The sequence below is a fragment of the Hesperophylax consimilis genome, chromosome 1 (genome assembly GCF_061612785.1).
Source record: "Hesperophylax consimilis isolate HC1 chromosome 1, BYU_Hcon_1.0, whole genome shotgun sequence".
NCBI classification, from domain to species: domain Eukaryota; kingdom Metazoa; phylum Arthropoda; class Insecta; order Trichoptera; family Limnephilidae; genus Hesperophylax; species Hesperophylax consimilis.
The window spans coordinates 21,828,087-21,855,530 of NC_142836.1; the positions used below are offsets into that span (position 1 = coordinate 21,828,087).

The 27,444-nt window shown below is 33.6% G+C and overlaps 1 protein-coding gene across 4 annotated transcripts; it reads left to right on the plus strand.

The window, feature by feature from the left end:
- Positions 1 to 27,444, plus strand: LOC149426441 (L-dopachrome tautomerase yellow-f2-like). Of its 4 annotated transcripts, none has more exons than XM_089651649.1 (8): positions 1 to 90; positions 18,758 to 19,254; positions 19,638 to 19,759; positions 20,393 to 20,613; positions 21,082 to 21,196; positions 23,551 to 23,631; positions 25,050 to 25,160; positions 27,198 to 27,444. In XM_089651649.1, exons 2-8 carry the CDS (start codon positions 18,759 to 18,761, stop codon positions 27,336 to 27,338), a joined length of 1,287 nt encoding a protein of 428 aa, XP_089507775.1. In that variant the 5' UTR covers positions 1 to 90; position 18,758; the 3' UTR covers positions 27,339 to 27,444. The 4 variants fall into 4 exon arrangements, with proteins under 4 accessions (XP_089507775.1, XP_089507793.1, XP_089507766.1 ...); XM_089651667.1 differs by lacking the exon at positions 1 to 90 and adding an exon at positions 11,079 to 11,215; XM_089651640.1 differs by lacking the exon at positions 1 to 90 and adding an exon at positions 12,147 to 12,235.

Here is a 27,444-nt window from a genome sequence, read left to right on the forward strand (position 1 = left end):
CTCGCTGGGCGCGCGCAGTGTGAGATCAACCGTGGACCAGTGAAGTATCCGTTTGGTCACCTGAACACTCTCCTGTACACCGGCTCTGAGGTAAGACACGATGAATATGCAATTAACCGGCAACGCGACTGCATACAAACATTTCCTTGCCATCGTGCCCTTTTTACATTGGCAAACAGGTGAACATTATTCTTGCGATCGAGAAATTTTTTCATTCTAAATTTCATCACGTTTTTAGAGACGGGAAATCCAGCACTTTTACATGTACCCAATCTTAATCGAAACATCCATGCACTAGGATAGATTTAAAAAATTAACTTTATAGGTAAGCGACTCTTTTTTAACACAGGTGATAATATTCGCTTGTGTTTGAGACTATAAACGTTTTCCGTATTGAAAAGAGAAATCGAAGGAAATTTTAATGAACTTGTTTTCTCAATTTAAGTTTCTAGATAAAACTGTTTTTTTTTGTTTATTTTGTAAGGTTATCTGTTAAATTAATATTGATTTAACTTCGGACAGTCATTATACTATAATTATAGGTATTATTATTACACAAATACAATTATAAAACTTCATACATTCATTTTTGCCTAATCGATATTAATGGCTTCGGTACCTTTAAATATATTTGTTTTATTGGTTGGGATACTTTTTTTATAAAATGGATACGTTATACGTAGTTCCCATGAGCACTCTGGCGAAGGACCCATTGTGCGATCTCCCAATTTACCTCATTCCTTTGACAGTAACATTTTCAAACATTTAAAATTACAAGAATTGACCATTTATAGATTTCCACTTGCGGATATAACATTTTTATCGGGTTTTGATATAATAAATCCAGGAAATTCATGATTATGTTCTAGAAATTAAAAATAAATCTCAAGATTTACATAAAGTACTTTTAAAAGAGATTTTTTATTGTGATTGTAAAGTTAAAACAATACTATGACATGATTACTTTTATTTATATTGCACTCTTCGAATAGATTCAGGTTCTGCAAAGTTGGTACAATATATTATTTAATCGGCTTAAACATAATTACGAAAGAATAATTAACTCACATGTTATACAAAATCTTTGGTACAAAAATGACACTCGCACGATGTAGCTTATACCGAATACTTTAAATAATCCGATAAACACACTTTGTAGCTTGTACCGAATATTTAAAAAATACGATAATCACACGTTGTAGCTTATACCGAATATTTTAAATAATATGATAACCACATACTGTACCTTATACCGAATATTAAAAAAAAACGAAAACCACACGCTGTAGCTTATAATACCGAATATTTTAAATAAAATGATAATCACACGTTGTAGCTTATACCGAATATTTTAAATAAAATGATAATCACACGTTGTAGCTTATACCGAATATTTTAAATAAAATGATAATCACACGTTGTAGCTTACACCGAATATTTTAAATATATATATATATATATATATATATATATATATATATATGATATGTGTATCATATATTGTAGCGTTTATAGCTTATAACAAATATTTTAAATAATTTGATAATCACACGTTGTAGCACCGAATATTTTTTAACATGATAATCACACGTTGTAATTTTTCCGAACAGTTAATAAACGTACTTGGATGTAAAATAGAATGTTTGAATAGAATGAATACAGAATTTTCAACAAGCATCCATTGTTTATCTTTTTGTATTTTATCCATTACGCTTTACCCACCAGAACTCCATTGTAATTTTAATTCCACGATTCATGTTGTTTCAATGGCGATCTTATTGAAATCACTTGAATCGCCTTTCAAAGTACCTACCTACAAAACATTTATTGGCGTGTAGTCCAAAAGTTACGAAACACGCTGCAAGGTGTGTTTCATTATTTACAAACAAGAGAGAGAGTGCATAATATAAGTGAACTCAACCTTTCGTCCGCACAACTACACCTGACGTAACCGATATTAAAACAAATATTAATTACTCTTTAAACTTCAAAAGAATTAACAACAGTAAATGAAATACACAGTTACCCAAATGTCCCATATTTGTCATTATGTTTGTGGGCAATTAGGCAATTCGTAATTCGCTTCACCAATGCGTATCGAATAGTCTGTGGCAATAACTGCATTTAAAGTGGGTGCCATTTTACATTAATCACACCATACACCATAGTCTGACATTTCATGCTCATCATGCTGTCGTAATTACTCCAAAACACAAAAGACTGGGATATTTGACTTTTGTTACTACTGCTTTGTTATGTATTGTAGCAATTTAAGCGGGTTTGTTTATAACCTTCAAAACCTATCTCTAATATTTACCATGAAGCAGTATATCTGTTTGTATGGAAAAACGAAAATCCTAAAGTGACGATATCTGTTGACATGAAATTCGCACAGTTACACCCAAGGTCAGGACAACTATTTTCAGTTCGTAACGTAATTTCCATCTTGAGACGTGAATAATAAAGGAAAAAAAATATTCCTATGTAATCCTTTTAAAAAAAAAAAAAATGAATGTTGAAATAATACGGGAAGTAAAGCTAGTTGTGTGAATTATAAAGTCTAGTTCAATTGTAGATCAATAAAAGAAAATAAACACTAAGCCATGGGATAAAAATCCAGTGAGTCATACAAACAATAATAAATAATTCGGAAGCACTTTACTCAACTTTTAGTCAAATTTAAACAATGCAATAAATGAGGAAACTTTACACGATAATAACCACCAGTAATTTCCGACAATTTACTCGAATACAATAAGGGCTTTGGTAATACAGGGTTTTCCAATAAGAGGTGTTATTTTGATATTCAATCGTTAAAGATCAATGGTTTTGTTGCTTGTGTGGCACGTAGCGCCGTCTTGTTGAAAGTAAGCGTTGTCCAGATCAATACCATCCAATTCCAGCCATAAAAAATCATTAATCATCTCTCGATAGCGCAATCCATTCACCGTAACTGTTGCTCCAGCCTCATTTTAGAAAAAGTAAGGTCCAATGACTCCGCCGGACCATCAACCGCACCAAACAGTCACACGTTGAGGATAGAGAGGCTTTTCAACAATAACTCTTGGGTTTTACGAGCCCCAGATGCGACAATTTTGCTTGTAGACGAAGCCACCGAGGTGGAAATGGGCCTCATCACTTAAGATGATTTGCATTTGATTCACTCAAGTGATTTTTAATAATTTAAATGCGTTGTTGAAGCGTGTATCGTTCCATTTTTATTAATGGCGTAGTTTCTACTTGTCAAATGTCAAAAAGCAGCTTCAAAAGTAACATCTACCGAAATAGCGGGCTATTCAAAATAACAAATTTCACTGCTGTAACTAAGTAGAAGTAATACAAATACAAATAATACAAAGTTCCTTCACCATTATTTGATAATGCCAGAAGAAACAGCTGTCATGCGTAGTAATGATTTTACATCAGAACTTTTTTTTTAAATAATCTGTTTTTAAATACTTATCTATTTGAATTCCGATTTTGTTTTCTTGATTGAATGAAATGGAAACTTGGAAGTGTAAATAAACCCACTTCTCGACCTCCGATCGAGCTGAAAATCGTCAGAAAAACCCGTCGTCAATGACAATGCATTGTTTCATTGTAGTGGCCACACACGCGCACAAACACGCATTTCTCTGAAATTAGATGACATCCAATTCGGATTTAATAACGAAGCTTAATGCCAAAGCACTATTTTGATTAATCTTTATAACGAATCAGTGTACATTATGAATACTAAAAAATTCGCTTTAGATAAATTGAAGGTTTTCCTATCGCTTCGTTTGAGTAGAATACAAATAAATATATAAATTACTCAACAAAAAATATAAATGCAAACTCCTAAAAACAATATTTTTTCAATAGAAATGTATTAACGCATAAAGGAAACAACTTTTTAAAAATACAGTTTTATAGCTAAGATTATCTGTGACAGTTTCACTTGATTAACATTTTTGCATTCTTATAAAATTATTTACAAAATAAATAAAAACCAGTTTTGTGCTTGAAATCGAACGATTCTAGACTCCGTTTGTCAAGAGATTTTAATGCCTATTACCTACGATATAAGATATACCAAGAATATACACATTTTTGGCTTGTAGCTTCCTCTTAAGTAATAGAGCGGTTCACAAATTTTAGTTAGTCCCTGGGGAGGAAGTTTCAATTCTCAATCAAACCAAAAAAGTATAACTAAGTAACTAACTAACTAACCATCACGCCGTTTCCCCGCAGGCGTAGGCAGAGAGGACGGACCGCCAAACAACTCGGTCTTGGCACACACTTCTTGCCTCATTCACATTCATACATCGTCTCATACATACTCTTCTATCATAGGACTCTTGACATGGCCCGACTCGAGTATCTGATTCACTTGATCGTGCCATGTCTTCCTCGGGCGTCCCCGACTTCTGCTACCATTCGCATTTGCATCATATATCCTCCTTACACTCCTATCTTCGCTCATTCGCTCTACATGCCCAAACCATCTAAGCGTCCCTTTCTTAATCTTACTCATTACGCTTACATCAGCCTTGCACTCTTTGCGGAAAAAAGTATATATATTTTTAAATACATCAAAAAAAATAGATGTATTGGAGTAAAAAAATCGCTATTTACGGCAACATTTTTTTTTAATAAAAATATATATAAGAAAATCTTAAAATTAAATGGAATTCTACAAATAAAACCTAATAATAATAAATATCTTCTAACGACACTGTAAAACTGTTTTGCTTCTTCGTCGCTACTGAAATCTAGTCGATAAACGCTCTATATCAATGCTAACCATTCATTTTTTTATAATGATTATAATATACATAGAGTTTCTAGTTTTATGGCACACCTATAAAGCCAAATCGAAGAACAGATTATTTTTATTAAAATTTGATCATTATCACTACAAAAAATTGAATCGTTGGCAGCTTCTCGACTCACGGACAAGTTTATAAACGATTTTGCAGAAAAAACCAACACTTATTATCAGTACATAAAAACACAATAATATGACCTCCGGTATTCCAAATAAAAAAAGATTGAGTAGAAGTAGTGGCAGCAAGTAGCAAGCAGGTTTTGAAAATGCAGATCAATAATTTATACAACCTATTCTTTTTTATCAATACCTAAAAATATAGGGGTGGTGTGAGTATTATGTAGTGTAGAAGAATTCAAAATCGTGATTTTTGGTTTGAAAATTTGATAGATTAAAAATATTTTTAGAACACGTCTTGGACTTTGAATGGGAGCTTTTACCAACCGTAATAAAAGATCCACAAAGGATGCAAGGACGATGTAAGCGTCGTGAACAAAATTAAGAAAGGGACTCTTAGATGGTTAGCCTATCTAGAGCGGACTAAATGACGCGAAAGTTAATGTTTCAAGAATATATGGACATATAATATATGGACATATAATATAATACATACAAAAAAGACATGGCACAATCAAGTGAATCAAAAATGGAATATTGACTGAAGAGCAGGAATGTTTGAAACGATGATGTATGAATGTGAATACTGATTTTTGCGGTTCAAATGAGGTCAAAATGAAATATTGACTGAAGAGTAGGTATGTTTAAAACGATGATGTATGAATGTGAATACAGATTTGTGCGGTTCAAATGCGGTCAAAATGAAATATTTACTGAAGAGCAGGTATTTTTAAATCGATGATGTATGAATGTGAATACAGATTTTTGCAAATGCGGTCAAATTGAATTATTGACTGGTATGTTTGAAACGATGATGATGCCAGGACAGATTTGTGCTTTTTATTGCCTTTGTCTACCCCTGCGGGACACGGCCAGATTTAGCCACGCTGTTGTCAGCCCTGCTTTGCCGCCAATTGATAGCCCAGAAGAAAATTTAAATAAATAAATCATTGAGTATGTGCGAGGGTCATTGTAACCCGGCGAGATAAAGGCGGGCCGCTGATAGCTCGGTTGTAACCTCTCACTCTTTCTCATAAACGACGCATGTAACAGAGAGAGAAAATGTAGTATGTATATCGATGGTGTATCGCCATGTTCAGTCGCAGTGGCATTAACTGGCTGATTTGTTCGTCAATCGCTTTCTATCGCATCTTAGTATTTCAATCGTGAATATCATTACATTATGGTCAGTTCAACCATGAACTGACATGCACACAATTGCCGAAATAATCCGTGGAGAACAATAATACCTAATTTGTTCAATGAAAATATTTTAATATGGAGTTTGGTTACCTGTGGGTTTTCACTAACCATCTTGGATATGTTTTTTTCAGTTTATGTTATTATGTTACGGCTAGCTATGAATAATGCACCATAATATATTTTTTAAATTTATTCATGGAGTGTTACATTTTTTTGTAATAACACTCATTATTTCTCTAATTTATTTTTAACGCGCAGGTTACCGTATTTTTATAAAAAAAACTGAGCATGTTGTGTAATCCAAAATATTTTTTTATGCACATCTATTGCTTTTTCCTTGTAGTTTTAATAGGGAACTTGATTGAAAAGTATTATGGCTTAAAACATATATTCAAACGCTGATTCTGACTAAATAAGTTGCAGAATGTATAATTTAATCATACGTAGAATTAATAAAAAAATAATAACACCGTATGCACCTATCTAAAGCGCCCTGTGATTTAGACTCATACGGTGAAGAATGTGGATCGTTTATTTTGTTGCAAGTTGTGCTGCCTACACTCACACATGGTTTACCATTGCGGTATACAAATTATTTAAAAATTAATAAAAACGTTTTTTTGGAAAACTTGCTGAATATTTAAATTGGGTTTTGTTGATTTTTCTACCGACCCGAGTAAGATTGACCTTACTGTTAACCGACAAAACCGAGGTAAGTATGAATTCAATCGTTTTGGCGAGCTTTAAAAAATGCAAACTTTGAAAATTGATTTTAACTGTGAAATTGACATTTATAATCGCTTTAGTACTACTAGTTGGCGGAGAAAATCTATTTTCAACTACAACTTCCAAAGGTAGATTCTACTAATTTCGATTTGTTTTTAGCACCTTTAAGGTTAAACAATCTTTTATTTTGATTTCTTTAAACTCATCAAAACGGCCCTATGTGAAGTGGTAAAATGATGTCAAAAGATGCGTAGCGACAAATACATAAACTTCAGTTGTAATTCTCAATGTTGTACCCAATGGCATAATAAAAATATAAGTCACATCATACTAATCGAACAAAAATGAAAACGATAGCCATTCGAGGAATATGTATGTGAACGGGCCATAACGTACATAAAGTATGTCCAATGGACCAAGTTCAGTGACACCACGCGCTTGTCCCAGTAACGTATCTTTACTTTATTAATTCATCTAAGGTTGCACATATTATAGCGGATTTCTTAGACGATATTTCGTAATACTTAGAAATTATACAATTATGCAACTATTTGCAATTTACGGGATATTAATTATTATTAATACCGTCTAATTTGTTTGTGCTGCATCTACATCTTATGCTGCGTATACATTAACGAGCCGAAACGCGAGCCGAGCCTCGAATTATGGGAAAGGAACGAAGCAATCGCAAGCGGCGTTTCGCGTCAACTGCTGTTGCTTCGTTTCTTTCCCTTTATTCGAGGCACGGCTCGCGATTCGACTCCCAAATGTATTCGCTCCATTAGGATTTCGTTTGCAGCTCGGTTATCTGGTTTTTCCAAGTCAATCAAATAATATTTTTTTCATCCCGGTAGGTAGGCTATTTCTTCAAAACTTTAAAAACTGTTATGTTTATGGTAGAGTAGGTATGCAAATTTTCGAAAGGTAAAACTGTGCAGACGCAATTTGTATAATGTAAGAAGGAGTTATATTCTATAATCATGTACAGTTAGTTGTAATCATGTAACAGATAATTTGTAAATTAATTCGACAGAGTCAAATCATGCAACAGGTAATAAATCTTTGTATCTCTAATCTTAATCTGATTATGAGGAAGTACATATACATATATATTAATTAGAAACATATTTTTTCATCGTTACTCTTAATATAAAAAAAAGTTTTGCATCCAATTCAAGTTATTTATGAACGTCAGTGTTGTAACTTGTAACTTATACTGAGAACCTGGTGAGAAAAAATAAATAAAGAAAGGAGAACGAAGCGTTACTATTATCATCACGCAAATTAATCATTGTTATGTTGTATTTTTTTTATTTATTAAGCTATTAATTACTATCCATTTTATTGTATTATTATTTATTAAGTTATTAATTACGTTCCATTTTGTTGTATTATTATTTTTTAAGTTATTTATTACGTTCCACTTTAATAAATACACACAGAGAAAAATGAGTATTGCTGACTTATCAAAGACCTGGTAAAAAGGTGATAGCGGGCTATTTCCTAATAATCTATTAGGACTTTCATAATGTATCGGAACACGTCTTCATGCAGCTGCGTTTATCTTGACGAAGTGCGAAAATATTAGAATTTTTATGAACACGTGTTCCGAAATCACCATAACACATTCGTGTTTTACTGATAGTTTGTTAGGAAATCTGTCAATTCATTAGTTGAGGCCTGCAGTCCCGTTTTTAACAGGAATACGAATAATTTTAAAGAGATTTTAATAAATTAGAAATATTTCATGTTACTAATTTTTTTTCCGTGCAGGGTATAAACGGGCGTGCTTGACTTTCTTTAATCGGTAATTTCATACATTATTTGAAGTAAAAAATGTAATTGAACTTTTAGTCTTTTTATGTTTTTTTTAAGATAGATTATGGCACAGTTACTTCACAGAACTGAAATATAAACTTTCAAATATGATGAATTGTTCAAATTCTGCGAAATAACCTGTCGTAAATCTATGTTCCTTTACTATACTTCTTTAAATAAAAAAAATCCCAAGAACTGCCTCAACACAGCTATGACTAGCGAGATAGGTTATAGTTTTGACGGCCGGCATAGTCCAGTGGTAACGCATTGGACTGCCATTCCGAAGGTCGCGGGTTCGAACCCGGCGTGCGCAAATAAATTTTATTTGATTAATTTGTGTTATTTCACAATTAATTAATTAAAATAATATATAGTATATTTGCGGCACGTTCCAGAGTGGAAGATACTACCAGTATCGCCCTGGTGTAAGACCACCATTCAGAATTGAAACGTTGCTCCAAATGGCTTTAGCCGTGTTTAGTGACTAGATCTGAATAGCCAGGTACTTCCCCACCTTCCTCTTTCCCATCCCCACTTACCTTCAGCCTCACAACATCCCCCAATTGGGGATGCCATAGTCTCACTGGCTCCAGACGGGAGCAGTTGGGACTCTTGTGAGGTATTCACTATAAAAAATAAAAAATAAAATAGATAATCTGAAATAATAATTAATTAATGCGTATTTAAAAACTTATTCCAGTTCGCGTTTTGTGAAACATACCTAAACACTAAAATAATATCAAATGTGTTTTTACTGTGCCTCGATGCATATTCTAGAAGAGGTACATTACTCTTCAACGTTTACATGTGAAAACTGTGCGAGTAGGTACAACGTGACACCATTTGCTGTAAAATTTGTGCGAATAGAACCTAAAAATCCTTGAAAACAATGACCGGTTGGTTCCGCCTTTGGAATGTAGCGTCCATTAAAAACTGTTTAAATTAAGTGAATTTCGGCTACAGTAAAAAATACTGATTTTCCAAACTTTGAAAACTTCATTGGATAAGAATGGTCTACGCATTTGGCCTTCAATCACAAATTTTCTGGATCTATGAAATATGTACATATCATATACATCCAAAATTATAGACTTTCCCTAACATGAAATCTGGATATCCATTCGACGAGCTGAAGGTAAACCTTGTGACCGTATTTTTGGCAACAGGATTATTCAAACGTACTTTGTGTGACTTTTCTGTTCCGCGCAAGTTGGTTTGGTCCCATTTCGGCCATTTCCCTGATTAGCTCGTCTATTGATTTAAATATCTATGGTACCCATCGATAAAACATAACGCATGATATAAATAAGGATGTATTAATAAATAAGTATGTATAAATAAACAAGTATCTAAGTATGATATAAATAAAATACATCGATAAAATATGTCGAAGTAAGCGTCTTTTAAACGTTGGAAAGTGGAATGTTAAGTTTGTTAAACCTTTACCTAAGTAAATTAAATTTTATTATAATGTATTTTTTAAATAAAAAAATGTTGGGTTCACAGTCCAGTTGACAAAGTTTAGCGAGTCAATAATCTTATAAAAATTTGCACTATCAGTAAATTCATGATCATTTTTTATATACCTAATAAGAATATATGGTAATTATTTACCTACGACTACCGTTTGAGAAAATATTCCGTACATGTTAGGTTAGGTTGGATTAGGTAGAATTAAATCACAAACCAGTCTATACAAACCTAGCGTAGCCCACAAACTACTTGAAAACTGGGATATAACTCTAAAGGGGACGCGAGCAGGCGTTATTAAAGGGGCAATTTTTTGTAGTAGTAAAAACGGTAGTCGTAGGTAAATATTTACCGAATATATTATTACATTTTGTCCAATGGTTCAAAGTTTCAATAACCTGCAGCAGTTTTTTACAAGAATGAACGTAGCGAAGTTCTGTTTCAACTCGATCACTTTAGATTTCGTCTGTCTGTGAATTTGTTTGCGTGTTCCGAGTCCGGTCAATCCTATCAAGATTTTAGTTATGTTTTATTGTACATTTTTATCCCGCCAGAGCGCGCGTTCTCATTCTCACGTTCACAGAACTACTACGTACTTAATTTCCTGTCAATGATAGCCGTAGATCTGATAAACATGAAAACGATGAGAATGGCGGGCCGAAGGATCACACAGATTTTTTTAGTTAACGGACATGACGTGTCATTTAAATAGTTGTAATTGTTTTTGCTAGCTTAAAAGACTACATACCTATCTATTATTTTGATCTCTGCTTGCTTTGACATTGAAACTTCCATCAACTTCTTCAAACATAGCATTTTAACACGTTTTTCGGACTTGTATTTAATAAGTACCTACCTGCCGACAAAACAATTATTTGGGTGCGCTCAAAAATAAACTACTTATCTATTTGTCACTTGTCAGCCTAACTACTTTAAAAAAAAAAAATTGGAATGTCAATTGAATGAATTTTCCTTGAGAAAAAAATAATACACCTACAATTAGTTTGTTTTGAAAAAATTCATATTTGTAACGATTTTCTTTTCATAGTCTGAAAAAGGATGATTTATCTGGTAGGTATATAATATTATTTGATTACTAAAATATGTTTTGCCATAGTGTCAGCATTTTAAGATTTTCCCAAACAAAAAGTATTCGTCTGTTATTTGATAACGAAAATTTTAATGTTATTTTTAGAACTTATGAGAATATAATGTATGTACCTACATATTACTTAATCAAAACTTTTTCATAAGGGATGTAAAATTATCAAAAGAGAGCTACTTTTAGTTTTTCTTTTATATATTCAATAATCTTATTATTGAATAAATTAACAATTTTTTATTTTATTATAAAAAGTTCCGCTGTGTAATTATTACTATGCGTGACAGCTGTTTCGCCATCTTAATCGACGTAAATCAGCTTTTTTTTACAATTTAATAATAATATTAAAAAACCAAAAATGAAAATGGATTTCTACAAACGAAAATAAAAGTACTAATACTTTATGTGAATATAATATGCAAGTATTGCACATATAAACCTTCCGGAAGAAATTATCTAAATGATCGTGAAAACCCTATCAAAATAAATTGCGTAGTTTAGAAGAACTAAGCGAACATACATACGCGGATAGCGACTTTATTTTAGAACTAGCTGACGTATACCCGGCGTTACTGGGGGTTATCCTCTGTAGTCCTTTTCAAGATATACAATTCCGTAGTACATTATATTGATATATCTCGTAAGGTTTCGCCAGCAGCAACGTAAGCGCCCGAAAATATTATTTTTACGACTTGATTACTGTTTACGCCAAATATATTGTCGTGATGTCGGGATATTGCGAATTGTTTATGGCAATGAATTTTGTTCCTGAACCCCGTTTTCCTCTCCTTCATACCTCTCCTCTTTGTCCGGGAATCAGTCAGTCAAAAACCAACAGCCGTGATGCGAGGTGAACATTATTACCCAAAAACGCATCGCATAGATATTAAAATCATCTTAACGCATCGCAATAATAAAGTTTTTTTTCTAATACCACAACTACAGTGCAATCCAAATGCATCCCAAAAAGTAAATGTTCCTCCACCTCCGTAAGTACCCTCATACCTTTATAAAACTCATTGCCAAAGAATATATGATTATGTTATAAAAAGTCCACAGCTTAAACATTTGATCAATTCGAGTCACATATATTATTATGTAGAGATATGAACCAGCGCATCACGTAATTATAATACGTATTTACGCATTTATCCACGATATTGTGTTTCATTGTTAAATACGTGTCGAATTATTTATGTGGGTAGGGTAGATAGTTTTGTACAGTAAGATCTCGCATTATTTATTTTAATTAAACGATTTATTGTTATTATATTATTTATCGTAAAAATGACTAACGAAACGTCAAATGTAGAAATTAATAGAGAAATTAAGTTATTGGAAGCTCGTCAAAATTCATTCTTTTCAAGAGCTCAGAGAATATTTGATAGCATGAAAAATTTGAAGACGACATCGTCAAAAAACACTTTTTGCGCAAACGCCACATTGCTACCAGAGATTAGGACGCAGAAAAAGTACAATATTTGGTCGGTTCATTGTCTGATAAAGCATTAAATATTTGTGTTGGGATTCCAACAACAGCTGATAATTATGAAATTATTTGGAATGCTTTAATAGAAAAATATGAAGATAATCGAGCACACGCAGCGTATTATTTCGATCAAATTTTAAACATTAAACAAATAACTATTCCAACAGCATCCAATTTAGAAGCGTTTATAGATAAGTTTCATTCCTCAATTTCGGCGTTACAACAATTAAATATTCCAAATTTATTACAATATTTCTTCCTTTATATAGGAACTCAAAAATTAGATAAGGAAACAGCTATGGCATTCGAATCGTCAGTAAGGAGATCTGAGACACCTTCATATGAAGAGTTCGTGATTTTTTTGTGTGAGCACGCAAAAATATTACAACGAACATCTGCATTACCGGAATGTAAATCGCAACAGCGCATGGAGAAAAACTCACTTAAGAAGCAATATAGCCAAGCATTTGTTAGTGTAACAAACAGTAAAATAATACAATACGAGTGCGCTGTATGTAACCTATCAGATCATACATCAATTTATAAATGCCCAACATTTTTAAAAGCATCTCCTAAGAATAGATTTGAAATTGCTCAAAAACAAAATCTATGCAGAAATTGTCTTAGTAAAATGCACTTTGCTAATAAATGTAAATCGGAAAACCGATGCAAATATTGTAATCAAAATCATCACTCTCTATTACATTTTAATACAACAGCATCCGACTCTTCTCACTCTAATGAGCAAGATTTAGCGGAAAATTCCGAGCGTGAATCTGAAAATCTATCCGATAATGTCACATTGTGCACTCTGAATAATGGAGATGCAAACGTTTTTTCTCCGAATCAAACCATACTATTAGGGACCGCATCCATTAATGTTCTTGATTTTAGGAATAATTATCAGAAAATACGTGTCCTAATCGATAGCGCATCGCAAAACGATTTCATTACAACGGAATGTTGCCAACGCCTTGGCTTACATTTATTCCCAAATCGCAATCACGCCACGATTAGAGGAATAGGGGATGTTGCTCAACGCGTTAAAGGAGTCACTAATTTGAGGTTTGAGTCTCGTTACAACAATAAAGTATCTTTCTCCATTCGACCTTTGGTCGTAGATCGCATCACAACTCAGCTGCCAGCATCATCGCTAAATCTAAACGCTTTATCTTATTTAAATGAATTACCACTTGCCGATGACGAATTCCACACCCCAGGGGTCATAGATGCAATCATCGGAGCCAATTTATTTGGCCAAATAATATTACCCGGTAAGGTAAAAGGCACACGGTTATTACCAAGTGCCATTGAGACCAGCTTAGGATGTATAATAATAGGAAATGCACCTACTATCGAAAGTTCTTATTCCCTTGGTAACTCATTTTGCACAACGACAGAACCATCGGTTGAAGAACTTATTGCAAAATTCTGTCAATTGGAAAAGGTCACAGAGTGTGAATCACAATCACCGGAAGAAAATGTCCATGATGCAATTTTATGTTCAATCCACCATCAGAGATCCGTCAGGTAGATGTATAGTTAACATCCCATTTAAGGATCCTCCAGAAATGCAAGGAGAATCTTATCAAGTAGCTTTACGTCATCTTTTGATGCTAGAAAAAGGATCACATCGCACCGCGTCGCATCGCATCGCAACAACATGCATCACATCGCACCGCATCGCATCGCATCAACATTAATCACATCGCACCGCATCGCATCGCTTCGCATCAACAAGCATCACATCGCATCGCATCGCATCAACACGCATCATATCGCACCGCAACGCAACGCAACGCATCGCATCGCATCACATCACATCGCATGGCAGCGCACCGCAACGTAACGCAATGAAACGCAACGCAACGCAACGAAACGCAACGCAACTCATCGTATCTCATCGCAAAAAACTCAAAATAACATCAAATCATTTAGAAGTTGCTGACAGGGCCATACTATGTGATGTAAAAGTAGTTCATTTTGAGAATGACCTAAAGAATTTACAAAAGCAACGTTACTTAGCCCCTCCATTAAGAAAATTAAGACTATTTTTAGACATTATTCTTATTCGTGTTGGAGGCAGATTGAAAAATTCTGATCTGAACTACAATTCTCAACATCCGATCTTGTTGCCAAGTAAGGAACACGTCACGACCATCCTCATCGATTATCACCATGAGAAATATCTAAATGCTGGACCACAGCTTTTAATATCTTTGCTACGTCAAAAATATTGGATACTTTCCGCTAGAAACTTGATTAGAAAACGTGTACACCTGTGCAACACCTGCTTCAAAACAACCCAAAAGCCAATTTTCCGATTATGGGAGACTTGCCTGAGTGCCGGGTGAAACAATCAAAATCATTTTTACATACGGGCGTAGACCATGCAGCACCTATCGCAATCACAATGAATCAACAAAGAGGAACTCGTCGCTTAAAGGCTTACATGGGTTTATTCATATGTCCCGTCACTAAAGCCGTGCATATTGAACTTGTTTCTGATCTCAGCACAGATTGCTTTCTAAACGCCTTTAAACGTTTTATTTTACGACGAAGACCTTGCAGTACATTATATTCGGATAATGGAATTGCTTTCATCGGTGCCAAATCATATTTAGATGATTTGTATCATTTACTGAGTTCTGAACAATTTAAAGACGCATTTTCACATACCCTATCAGAATATCGAGTCCACTGGAAATTAAACCCACCTAGTGCCCCTCATTTCGGTGGTAGTTGGGAAGCCAATGTCCGAAGTGTGAAAACACACTTATACCGAGTAATAGGAGAGCAGCTCCTTATCTACGAAGAATTGTCCACTATCTTAGCTCAGATTGAAGCTTTATTAAACTTTCGTCCTCTGTCTCAATTGAGTTCTGATCCATTGGAACCGTTGGCACTTACCCCAGCGCATTTCCTCACATTAACCTATTTAACTTCATTGCCTTCTGCAGACGTGTCCCAAGAACCAGTCGGATTACTTAAAAGAAAATCTATGTTAGATCACATGGTTCAGAACTATTGGAGACGTTGGAAGATAGAGTACTTGAATTCTTTACAAACTAGGTTAAAATGGAACACTCCAGTTAATCCTGTACAAAAGGGTACGCTATTAAAGGCTGACAACGCACCACCTCTGCACTGGCCATTAGGTATTATAGATGAAATTTATCCAGGCAAGGATGGTATTGTTCGAGTGGTACTTGTCCGAACCAAGGCAGGATCTTACAAGCGTCCTGTGGTAAAGGTTCGCCCTTTACCAAATCAATAAGCCTTTATTTTTCATTAGTTAGCCTAGTTATTTTAGAAGTATGCACACATACATCTGATTTTTATTTTTCTAATTACTTTATTTCTTATTTTTTTACATTATTATATTTTTTTACTCGCAATAGACACACGTCTTGAACAGTGAAACACCATGTTGTTCTATAGCAGTTATTTATTTTGTTTTTGTTATCGTATGTTGGTTTGTTTTGACCATTCTGTCAAGGCGGGGAGCATGTTTACGCCAAATAATGGCTAATTGTCGTGTCATTGCGAATTGTTTATGGCAATGAATTTTGTTCCTGAACCCCGTTTTCCTCTCCTTCATACCTCTCCTCTTTGTCCGGGAATCAGTCAGTCAAAAACCAACAGCCGTGACGCGAGGTGAACATTATTACCCAAAAACGCATCGCATAGAAATTAAAATCATCTTAACGCATCGCAATAATAAAGTTTTTTTTCTAATACCACAACTACAGTGCAATCCAAGTGCATCCCAAAAAGTAAATGTTCCTCCACCTCCGTAAGTACCCTTATACCTTTATAAAACTCATTGCCAAAGAATATATGATTATGTTATAAAAAGTCCACAGCTTAAACAATTACAAACATCGATTTTTCTCTAATTTCTATAAATGTAAAATGCATGATTACATATATATATAAGCCTTCCGGAAGAAATTCTCTGAATGATAGTGAAAACGCTATCAAAATCCATTGCGTAGTTCAGAAGAACTTAACGCACAAACAGACAGACGATGATAGCGACTTCGTTTTATACTATTTAGATATAGACAATTTCTTGGAGCAAGGAATGACGCAGGAAATACTTGGCATAAAAGTATAGGAGGCGCTCAATCCCCGATGACAGCTTTAGTTAGTCTTCTTCTTATTTCGTATGGTGGGGAGGTCAGAGGGGGACATCTAGGTCTGCGAGCCAGTCTAGTCGCCATGTGAACCTCATCAATCCTGCCGGGGAATGAATGGAGCGGGCATTCGTTGACCACATGTTTGGTGGTCTGCACCGCACCACATTCACACATCGCCGACTCTTTAAGGCCCCATCTATGCTTCATGTGGTCACAGCGGCTATGGGAGCACCTTAACCTATTGATGGCTTTATTTAGGCGTTAGTCAGTTAATAAGGCTCGACAGAATTAAGTAAAATACACAAATAAAATAAAGATGGCAAAGACATTGCATCTCCAATTTTTCTGCGAAGATGGGTCATGATTTAATAAGACTATTGGAGAACACAAAATATGACGTCTCTAACTCACACCATTCCGAAGATATTTATGCAAATTTCCAAGATTTAATCTTTATCTTCGTTTATCACGGATGATTATGGATATAAATGCGTTTTTTTTAAATTTTTTATTTTTTATTCTAGATAAAAGAAAATTACATTTTTCACTTATTTAACTAGAAATAACATATATATTACACATAAATATATTACACACTGATATTATTCACTTTCATTGTTTTGTTGATTGAGCATAAAACTGAGCAATTTTTTTTAAATGTACCTATACTTTTTTCATTTTTAATTTCGTCTGGGAGGCAATTGTATATGTTGCTTCCCTCGTAACCAATGGATTGCTTGCCATAATGAGTATGTATTTAGCCATATATATTTACTGTGGTTATTGTGGGAATCAAATCCACAACTGAGTTACGTTTAACACTTCTATTTGCTGTTTATTTAAGATGTAATCGTCTCATTGTTGACATTCACATAACATTCTAGAAAACATAACATTGGCAACAATCTCCTGTGTATACAAAATCCGTGACTGGTAATAATTGTAACCTCGAATTGCTAATCAATTAACATTGCGGAATTTTATTTAACAATGGTAATTTATGGAAACGACTAATTACTTTATTTTAATAAAGGATATCATCGATTACATTTATTTATTTAACACTGAATAAACGAGGTTTCCACGAAGAAAATCGAGGTTAACCTACCGTTAAAGGTCATTAATTTACTTCACAACTCACGGTGAACTCAACCAAATGTTTAAGAATACATATTTTATTTTTAAGTTAGAGCTGTAGCTGCAAGTAAACTTTCTGTTACAGCTGATATGGTCCTAATAGATGATTATTTTCTAATGTAATGAATAATTTACGACATTATAAGTTTTGTTCTGTTTATTGATCAATAGTAAGGCAAAAGTATCTAAATACTAAAAAAGGTAGATGACCAAACGGATGAAAATGTACAGCGATAGACCATATAAGTGTGGTCTATCGCTAATATGGACAATCGCTGTACATTTTCATCTTCTTGGGACCAAACAAATGAAAAGACAAGCAATAGCAATAAACCATATTAGCAACATTTATAGTTACCTTGTGAAGAAAAGGAAAGCTACTACATTATTTGATAAATTTACAAAATTGGCAATTAATAAATTGAAAAAATTAGGATCAAAATTGTTGAATTAAATTTTATGTACGAAACGTTGCAAAATGACAAAATTAGTTATAATTTTATCGAATAAATCTATTTCGTTTCTTGAAAATCTGATCGAATTAAAATGTGAGTCTCATCTTACTAATATATTCACAATCATTCGTTGTTCGCGACAGTAAATAACATTTTACTGCGATGATCAAAATAAGAGTAGTATAAGTTATTACAAATAAAACCGTAAATTTCCCCTTTTTAATTTTACATTTTGTTCGTGTTTAGTAAATACACTTCCCCGGTTGATAATTTTATTTTATTTTATAGAATGTTGCGTTTCCTATTACCGTGCGCCCTGGCGCTGGTATCAGCATCCCTGGGAGCTGATCTGAAGGAAGAGTTCGCCTGGAAGGAGATGACCTACGAGTGGCCCAGCGAGGACTTCAAGGCCAACGCCATCAAGACCGGAGCGTACATCCCGGAGAACAACCTGCCCGTAGGCCTGGCCGCCTGGAAGGACAAGCTGTTCATCACTATCCCCCGATGGAAGGGAGGAGTCGCCTCCTCTCTCAACTATGTGACCATCGGGTCGGACAAGACCTCCGCCATGAAGCCCTACCCCTCGTGGGAGGCCAACTTCATCCCCTCGGACGATGATAGCGCCGTGGGAGAGGCTACCGCTAAGGGAAGAGAGCACGCTGCTAAGACGGAGTCCTCCTCAGAAGGATTGAAGGATAATGCCACAATTGTTTCGGTATTTAGGCTGTGGACTGACCAGTGCGACAGGCTCTGGGTTATGGATACTGGACTGGCTAACATTTTGGGTAATTATAACAAATTTACAAACCTTTTTCTATTTTCTTTCTTTTATACTCGTACGTATTAGTTGTTATACGAAAATGCGCATGTACTTATTTATTTTATATTATAGAAACAAAATAGTTAAAGAGAAAAAAGAAAGCTTAGATCTTCGATTGAATCTTAGATTTTGTGATACTTTCATAATAACTTGGTCGACGTGAAATTTTACAAATATCCCGCTATCGTTTTGCTGATATACCATTGTTACAGGGAGACCTATTTTATGTGAACTTATTGTTTGTGAAAATCGACGAAGATTATACAGCAAACTACTGATATAAAAGATTTTAAAAATTTAAAAATATTATTTTGTATTATAATGTTTAAAAACTTATACTGTTTTCAGGTGCCCCTAAGCAAATCGCCAAGCCATCTCTGGTCATCTTCGACCTGAAGACAGACAAGCTCATCAGAAGGTACTTCTTTAAGGAAGAAGATGTGGAACACAATTCTTTCCTCGCCAATGTTGTAAGTAGAACCATTACCATCGGTACAATTCATAATAATTATCAATTCACATTATCCACGCGATAAACCTCCTAGATCACTGTCATCTAAAAGGCTTGAGCAAGTATACTTGATCGGCCTTATGACCACATGCCTTCAGGTATGCTTGACGGGGTTGTGCGGTTCCATCATTTTTATCCATGGCATCTACTGACGACGCTTTCACTCCAACTTGACCATTGTTAGCTATTAAAAAATCCAGAAGAGCAGAAAACAAAGTACTGTATGGTGTAAAGAGTGGTCAAAAGAACGAGAACTAAATTCACATAGAAATTTTATCAGTGAATTGAAATTTGCTCAATAATTATTTTCATTTGAAGTTGAAGAATGTTTTGTTTCTCACAGACACCCTCAAGTTTACTTGAACAAACACAGTTTGCGCAAGTATACCTACGGTTTAAAAATTCAATCTTTTTACAAGACTTGTGCAACTCAGGAAACTTATTGCAATATTTGTTCCATCCACTTTCAAGTATACTTGCACAAGTCTCAGCTTAACTATACTTGAACGAGTACTAAGCAAATCGGCATCTTACCATCTTCAATGACCAGATTTAGATTTCAAATGACATATTGTATCAATAATAATTCCAGGTTGTGGACGCTGATACCTGTGACGACGCCTTCGCATACGTCCCCGACCTCGGAGGATACGGCCTGGTTGTCTACAGTCTGAAGCAGGACAAGTCCTGGAGGGTGAGGCATCACTTCTTCCACTTCGATCCCCTGGCTGGACAGTACAAGGTCGGCCCGGTCACCTTCCAGTGGACTGATGGAGTGTTTGGAGTAGCTCTGTCCAACAAACTTCGAGACGGGTAAATACTTGGTATTATAATAAAAATATTCAAACAATATGGAAAAAAAACTTTAAAAAACTGGATCCCACCAAGACTCGAATTTGGAAACTGTCGCATCTCTGGAAATCAAAATCAATAATATTGTTTCATTTTGTATTAATGACAGGCTGAAGTTTCCGGCCCTACCCGGGCTTTGCGCGGACTTTAGAAAGTAGATTATTATTTATCACTATCGAGTTTCAAGCTATAATTTTTCTATATTTTATTACAAAATACCACGTAGCTCGTAATAATTCTTGTAACGATTTATGCGTCGCGCGTCTTCTCAGTTGCCCAAAAAGTCATCCAAAACTTTTACAACACAACTCATCTCGGCACGACATGATCAACTGGGAAAACGTATGTGAGGGCACACATTGAAACCTCTTTATGTTTGGTACGTTACTTAACTATTTAACAATATTATAACATATTTTGCTTATTCAGATCTCGCAACGTCATCTTCCACGCTTTCTCGAGCACCAAGGAGTTCCAGGTGTCCAACAAGGTCCTACAGAATGAAACATGGGCCGTGAGCTCTGAAAACTACCACGACTTTAAGGTGTGTATAAATATCTACTGTCTGCTAAGCGGCGTCCAGACGCCAGCAATGCAATATGCAATGCAAAGTGCGATGCAACATGTAACGCAACGCGAATTGTTCGGACGGTACATATCTCGACGCAAATCTTGTTGTTGTTTATGTTGATCCGTTTGGATAGCCGAGTGAGACGCAAGTCCTGTTGTTAAATATATATATGAAGAAAGTAAACTCGTTAACCCCTCCAGCGTTTCAGGGTCATATATGACCGGGCGTACATATTTTATAAAAGTATTTTTATCTTTTTTTCTATCATGCTGAAATTCGTAATATTTTTAAAGTTAGAAAGAAAAATAATAATTCTTTCCAGTTTACCTCAAATATTTATACTGTAATCCATTAATAAAATCCTAAAAATAGCCAAAATGAATAATTCATGTTTCGCACCGCTATCGTAACCATCTGTTTGACTAAAAATTATTTCTTGTTATATGAACGAGATAAAAGTGAAGGTACAGTTTTCTTACAAATTCCCTTAAACAAAACGAATGTGTTTTCGAAATATCGAGTTCTCTCAATTTTTCTATGATTTGAGTTGGAGTAAAAAATTAAGAAAAAATGGTTAGCGTTTTTGACAACATTTTTGACGTTTGATATTAAAATTTTATTCAAAAAAATCGTAATGTTTATTTTAAATACATACACCATATAATTTTATCGATGTAATTTTATAATATTCACGGTCTTTGGGATTCCAAAGCAAAGGATATCCTTGATATGAACTGGTTAGTTTCACTACAGACTGACGACGCTCCACAACGCTACGTCACGAACGTCGCCAAACAGGGCAAACGCACACTGCGAACGTCATGCGAATCCCTTTGTGTTGAACGCAGTACGAATATTGCAGTGCATTTCATGATACATTGCGCACGTCTGGACGCGACATTAGCAATCCTTATTCTCTCTTAGTTAGTTGTATACGATTATCTGCAAATTTATGTAGCCTCCAGGTAAACGTCATAGTAAAGTTAATCTCAATAAAAATCCTATGGTGATAATCCGCATATCTCCTGCGACTTTATTAAGTTTAAAAATCTCAATGTTTATTTTGATTCTTACTCTTTATTGGGAGTCGAACAATTAATTTCCTGACGATGAATCAAGTGCTCAATTCTGACTTCTGTATTGGGTTACTTGGTTTGGTTGACATTTTTAATTTTATATTAATTAGTCAGTGAGTCATTTGACTAAATAAAGCCATTTAAAGTATTTTACCAGTTTTTATTACCTTCAGATTACTTATTAACCTAGATTACATAAAGTCATATTAAGCATATTTCCAGTTTTAATTACCTTCAGACCAAGATTATCTTTTCTTCGTAATAAAATGACAATCCAGTTGGTAATGGAATATAATATAATAGAATATCAAATGACTCACTGACTAATATAATTAGTCAGTGAGTAATTTGACTAAATAAAGCCATTTAAAACATTTTTCCAGTTTTTATTACCTTCAGACCAAGATTATCTTTTCTGTGTAATAAAATGACGATCCAGTTTGTAATGGAATATAAGCTTAACTTCTGCTATATTCGAGTACACTCACTTTCTTTCCTTTCTATAGTGTGATTTATTTATTTATTTATTATTTTATTTACGCCCTAATGGGCTTTTACATGAAAATATACATTTACATTGATTACAATAATTGAACATAAGAAGATAAATGGAGTTAATTGTAAGAAAGCAACACATATAATAAAATTTTGTGCAAATTAGCAAAACACTAATAAGATGGATTCAATATAAAATATACCCAAGCATGAAATAGTAAGTAAAAGAAAGTTCAACATAAAAAGTAAGTAAGTGGGTGTGTTTAAACCCAGTATTAATTGTGAGTTTAACAAATCGATAAACCAATATAAATTAGAGTGTAACTTACTCGTGAGGTAAAGAACATTATAACAGAGATTTAAAAAAAAAAAAAAAAAAAAAAAAAAATAACAAAATAAGAGTTGCACCTGTAAAAAGCAAAAACTAATAGAATTTAGCAATATCGACATGAATAAGAAATAATAAGATCTGAGATGGAACATAGTGTTATGTATAAAAAGTAGTTAGTAGGTATATGCATACAATTATAAGTGTATAGTAGAGCAAATAAAAAACAAACAAATATGGATATAATTTACTTGAAAGGTTTCGAATGGGAGAAGATGTAATAAAATTATTAAAGCTATAAAAGTTAATTATTAGCCGATAGAATCGAAATAAGTTGCCTTTTAAAGCTCACAAAATTGTCAAAACCAAACATATCTATAAGTTCACAGTATTTATTTATTTAATTATAAATGTAACTATGATTGCAGGTATTGGGAGAGAGGGGAATTAATACCCAAGCGTCTGCCAACTATTTCGACGAGAAGACTGGAGTTCTGTTCTACACACAGGTAATGTATAAAAAAACCATCACTACGTCTTACAACTAATGTCCCAAAAACTGATGTATTAAATTTAAAAAATATTCGTATTACTTAATTCGACAAGGTATATTAAATGTAACCGTATACAGTACAGCCCCGGTATCACTATTCAGACTCAAAACGTTGCTTGAAATGGCTTTCACCGTGTTTGGTGGCCAGATCTGAATATCCAGGTACTTCTCTACCTTATTTTTCCTCTTTCCCATCACTATCCCCTCCCCGCTATCTTCAACCTCACAACATATCCCAGTCGGGGATGACACAGTCATACTGGCTCCAAACGTTTGGGTTAGGTTAGGTTAGGTAAGTAGTTGTGTAAGGAAAAATATTTATTTTCTAATAACATACACACTGCTTTAGGTAATCGATAATGAGGTAGGCCTACCCTAATAAGTGAATTATATTATTGTCTGCATTCGCTTCAGAAGCTGCATTTACAAACCATTGTTATTGATTTTCAACTTTTGCTAATAATGGAGATACAACAAAATCCAAAACTCAATTTCGGATTTGAGGCCGAAATACCTAAGCAAGTTGAATAATTAAAAAAAATATCAAATGTACCTACTAATGTGTTTATGTGTGTTTTGAATTACATAAACATATGCCATAAAAAATATATATTTCATGATTTTACATGCAGTTTTTAGAGTTAAATAAATAACCTTATCCAATATTTGTAATTATAATGAAGTATAAAATATAAAAACAAAAAATTTGAAATTTAAAATTTTTTATTTTTTTTATTTCCTTTTTTAAATTTTATATTTGATTAAATATAATAAATCCTTCTTCGTGAATGGAACTGCTGCGCGCGTTTTTCATACAAAACTTTTTCAATTTTTATTCAAGGCCAAAATACTTGAGTAATTTTTTAATTAAAAGTTATTTGCAAATATTAATACGGATATAAGATACTTTGTTTATTTCCGTATCAAATTATGAGTATTAAAATGAGACTATGATAATTTTATATTATCATCTTGCTCTACTACTATGTAAATATAAAAAAATAAAAATAAAAATCAGTTCTTTGTGTAAGACCATTAAAATATCTTTTACGATTTATTTTTAATTATATTTACGAAATTATTATTTTTCCATAGTTACAATCAACTCACAAAAAATGCTAAAGATGCCTCTAAAATCTTAATGGTCTATATATCATAATTTAAAACACCAATATTTATTTATTATTTGCTATACATTTTGACTAAAACAATAATTTTTCTTTTTTTTTTGGTATGTTAGCCGTAAATTCAAATTTAAGTTTTATGTGAAGAGGCCTCGAAGCTGTTGCTCTTAATAGTTCAATCTCGGTAAGGTGAGAATTAACCCAATGCCTTAAAGAACTATCCATTAAATGATAAAATTATTGATTCCAGGTAAACCGTGATGGAGTAGCTTGCTGGAACACAAAGAAGCCCCTGACCCCCGAAAACACTGCTCTGTTTGTTAGTGACGCCAAAACTCTGGAGTTCCCCAATGACATCAAGGTAACATCATCAAGCCCAAAATAAATCAAAAAAAAATTTTCCTAATCAAGACCCCGAATTTATAACGACATAATATTTTTTTATACGACATAATATTTTTTTAGCCATTAAAAATAAACATTGCGTTATTTTTTAAGTTAATTTGTATTGTTCAAAAGCTGATGTGAAAAGGTAATTAATTGTACGAAATTCCCAATAGAAAATAATGCAATGATTGCTCCAAAAATTATAAAAAAACCTTTTCTGTTATAATATGTTACAAGTACCTACGAACTAATTCTCACTGTTTCTTTAAATGCCACTTAACTCAGATGTCGAGAGGTTTTTGCTCTATTTAAAATAATTCGTGTTTTATTAAATACTAGCTGTAACCCGCCACGCTTTGCTGTGGCTCAGTCTGTCTGTGCAGATATAAAAATAATAGCGCGTGTTGCTTTTACATCCAACAGATGGTGTAGTTTTTTCAATGACAAAAAACAGATTACGCTGTTTTAAAAAAAAGCCTTACTAAAACTTTTATATTCTTCGAATGCAACGACGTGTCAAAATTTCAAAGCAATTGATGAAGAACTTTCCGAGATTTAAGATTTTGAACCAACCAACATTTATGTTTTTATTCATATAGGTTTTCACAACAGTCGCTTACGCTTATTCATTATAAATGTTTTTTGTTAATATTAGTGCGCTTCCTCTATCATTAACCGGTACGTAAAATCTCTGTAAGGAGCAAATCGAGAACAATTTGAAGCCGCAGTGTGAGGGGAAAATGTATGGAAAATGTCAAAACCTACCTACACTTTTTAAATGAGGTTGTCTCATCAAATACTAAAAAAAAAACAAAAAACGTTACAACTGCGTCAACAACACAAAAATAAAATAATAATAATTAGTTTTATACAGTTCAATTCATAAGTTAACGAATAATTACGAACGTAATAAGGAATTTGAGTCAAAATATTTAGACTTTAAAAAAATGTATTCATGTAGATCAAAAAACTTATATATTTCTACATTTTTACTCTCAGAATTGATAAATCGTTCTCGAAAATGATTTAAAAGCTTTACTGTGTATACCAAAGATATTAGAAGAACGAGATATGCTATGTTGGCCGCCGGACCGTAGCCGGAGTACTACCTAATTAGGGTACTTTGAATACTATCGGGACGTGTACGCACAGAAATCTGTTCTATGTATTAGTGCGGATACCTTAGCGTAAGCGAAGATGTGCAGTAGTATTGGTGAACAAAACCGGCGACACTGGGCAAAACAATTCCACACAGTAAGAACTGCTCATAGCACATCTCGTTCTTCTAATATCTTTGGTGTATACGCTACATGATTGGTCGAATGAAATCTGATGTCAAATGTACTCCGCGTTAAGAGGAAGCTACAAGCCAAAAATGTGTATATTCTTGGTATACCTTATATTGTAGGTAATAGGCATTAAAATCGCTTGACAAACGGAGTCTAGAATCGTTCGATTTCAAGCACAAAACTGTTTTTTATTTATTTTGTAAATAATTTTATAAGAAAGCAAAAAAGTTAATCAAGTGAAACTGTCACAGATAATCTTGGTTCTCTAATACTGTATTTTTTAAAGTTGTTTCCATTATGCGTTCATACATTTCTATTGAAAAAATATTTTTTTTAGTAGTTTGCATTTATATTTTTTATTGAGTAGTTTTTTTTAATTTGTAATCTAATCAAGCGAAGCGATAGGAAAACCTTCAATTTATCTAAAACATATTTTTTGGTATTCATAATGTACACCAATTCCTTAAAAAAACTTGAAAAAAAAACAATATTTAAGTTTGAATGTGGATGTTGATAAAATATAATTTTGTAAATGTACAAAAATTCCTTATTGACAGATGCTTTAATTGCAGTAGAGAATTATTTATTCGTCGTAAAAATAAAATAAAAATGTCATTATCATCGTAATTTCTTTCGGTAATAAAAAATAGGAAGGTACCCATCTATGCGATTGTGTTACGAAATTTACCCATTACAAAATCTTTTTTTTATTTTTTTTTCAGATCGACAACAACGGGACCCTTTGGATTCTTTCCGACCGCCTGCCCAGGTTCATGTACCAGTCACTAGACTCCAAGGACATCAACTACCGGATCTTCACCACTGATGCCGAGGACTCTATCAAGGGCACCGTGTGCGCTTAAACAACAACCCCAAGTGTTCATTTAGACTTTGTGTGTGATCATTTTATACCGTACATGTAAATTCATGTCATTGAAAATTAAATAAAAATATATTAAAAATGTTTTA

Coding starts and splice junctions, on each gene's coding strand:
- LOC149426441 (XM_089651649.1), top strand. CDS start 18,759: ATGTTGCGTTTCCTATTACCGTGCGCCCTGGCGCTGGTATCAGCATCC. Junction 19,255..19,637: donor TGGACTGGCTAACATTTTGG/GTAATTATAACA, acceptor TACTGTTTTCAG/GTGCCCCTAAGCAAATCGCC. Junction 20,614..21,081: donor TCCAACAAACTTCGAGACGG/GTAAATACTTGG, acceptor TTGCTTATTCAG/ATCTCGCAACGTCATCTTCC.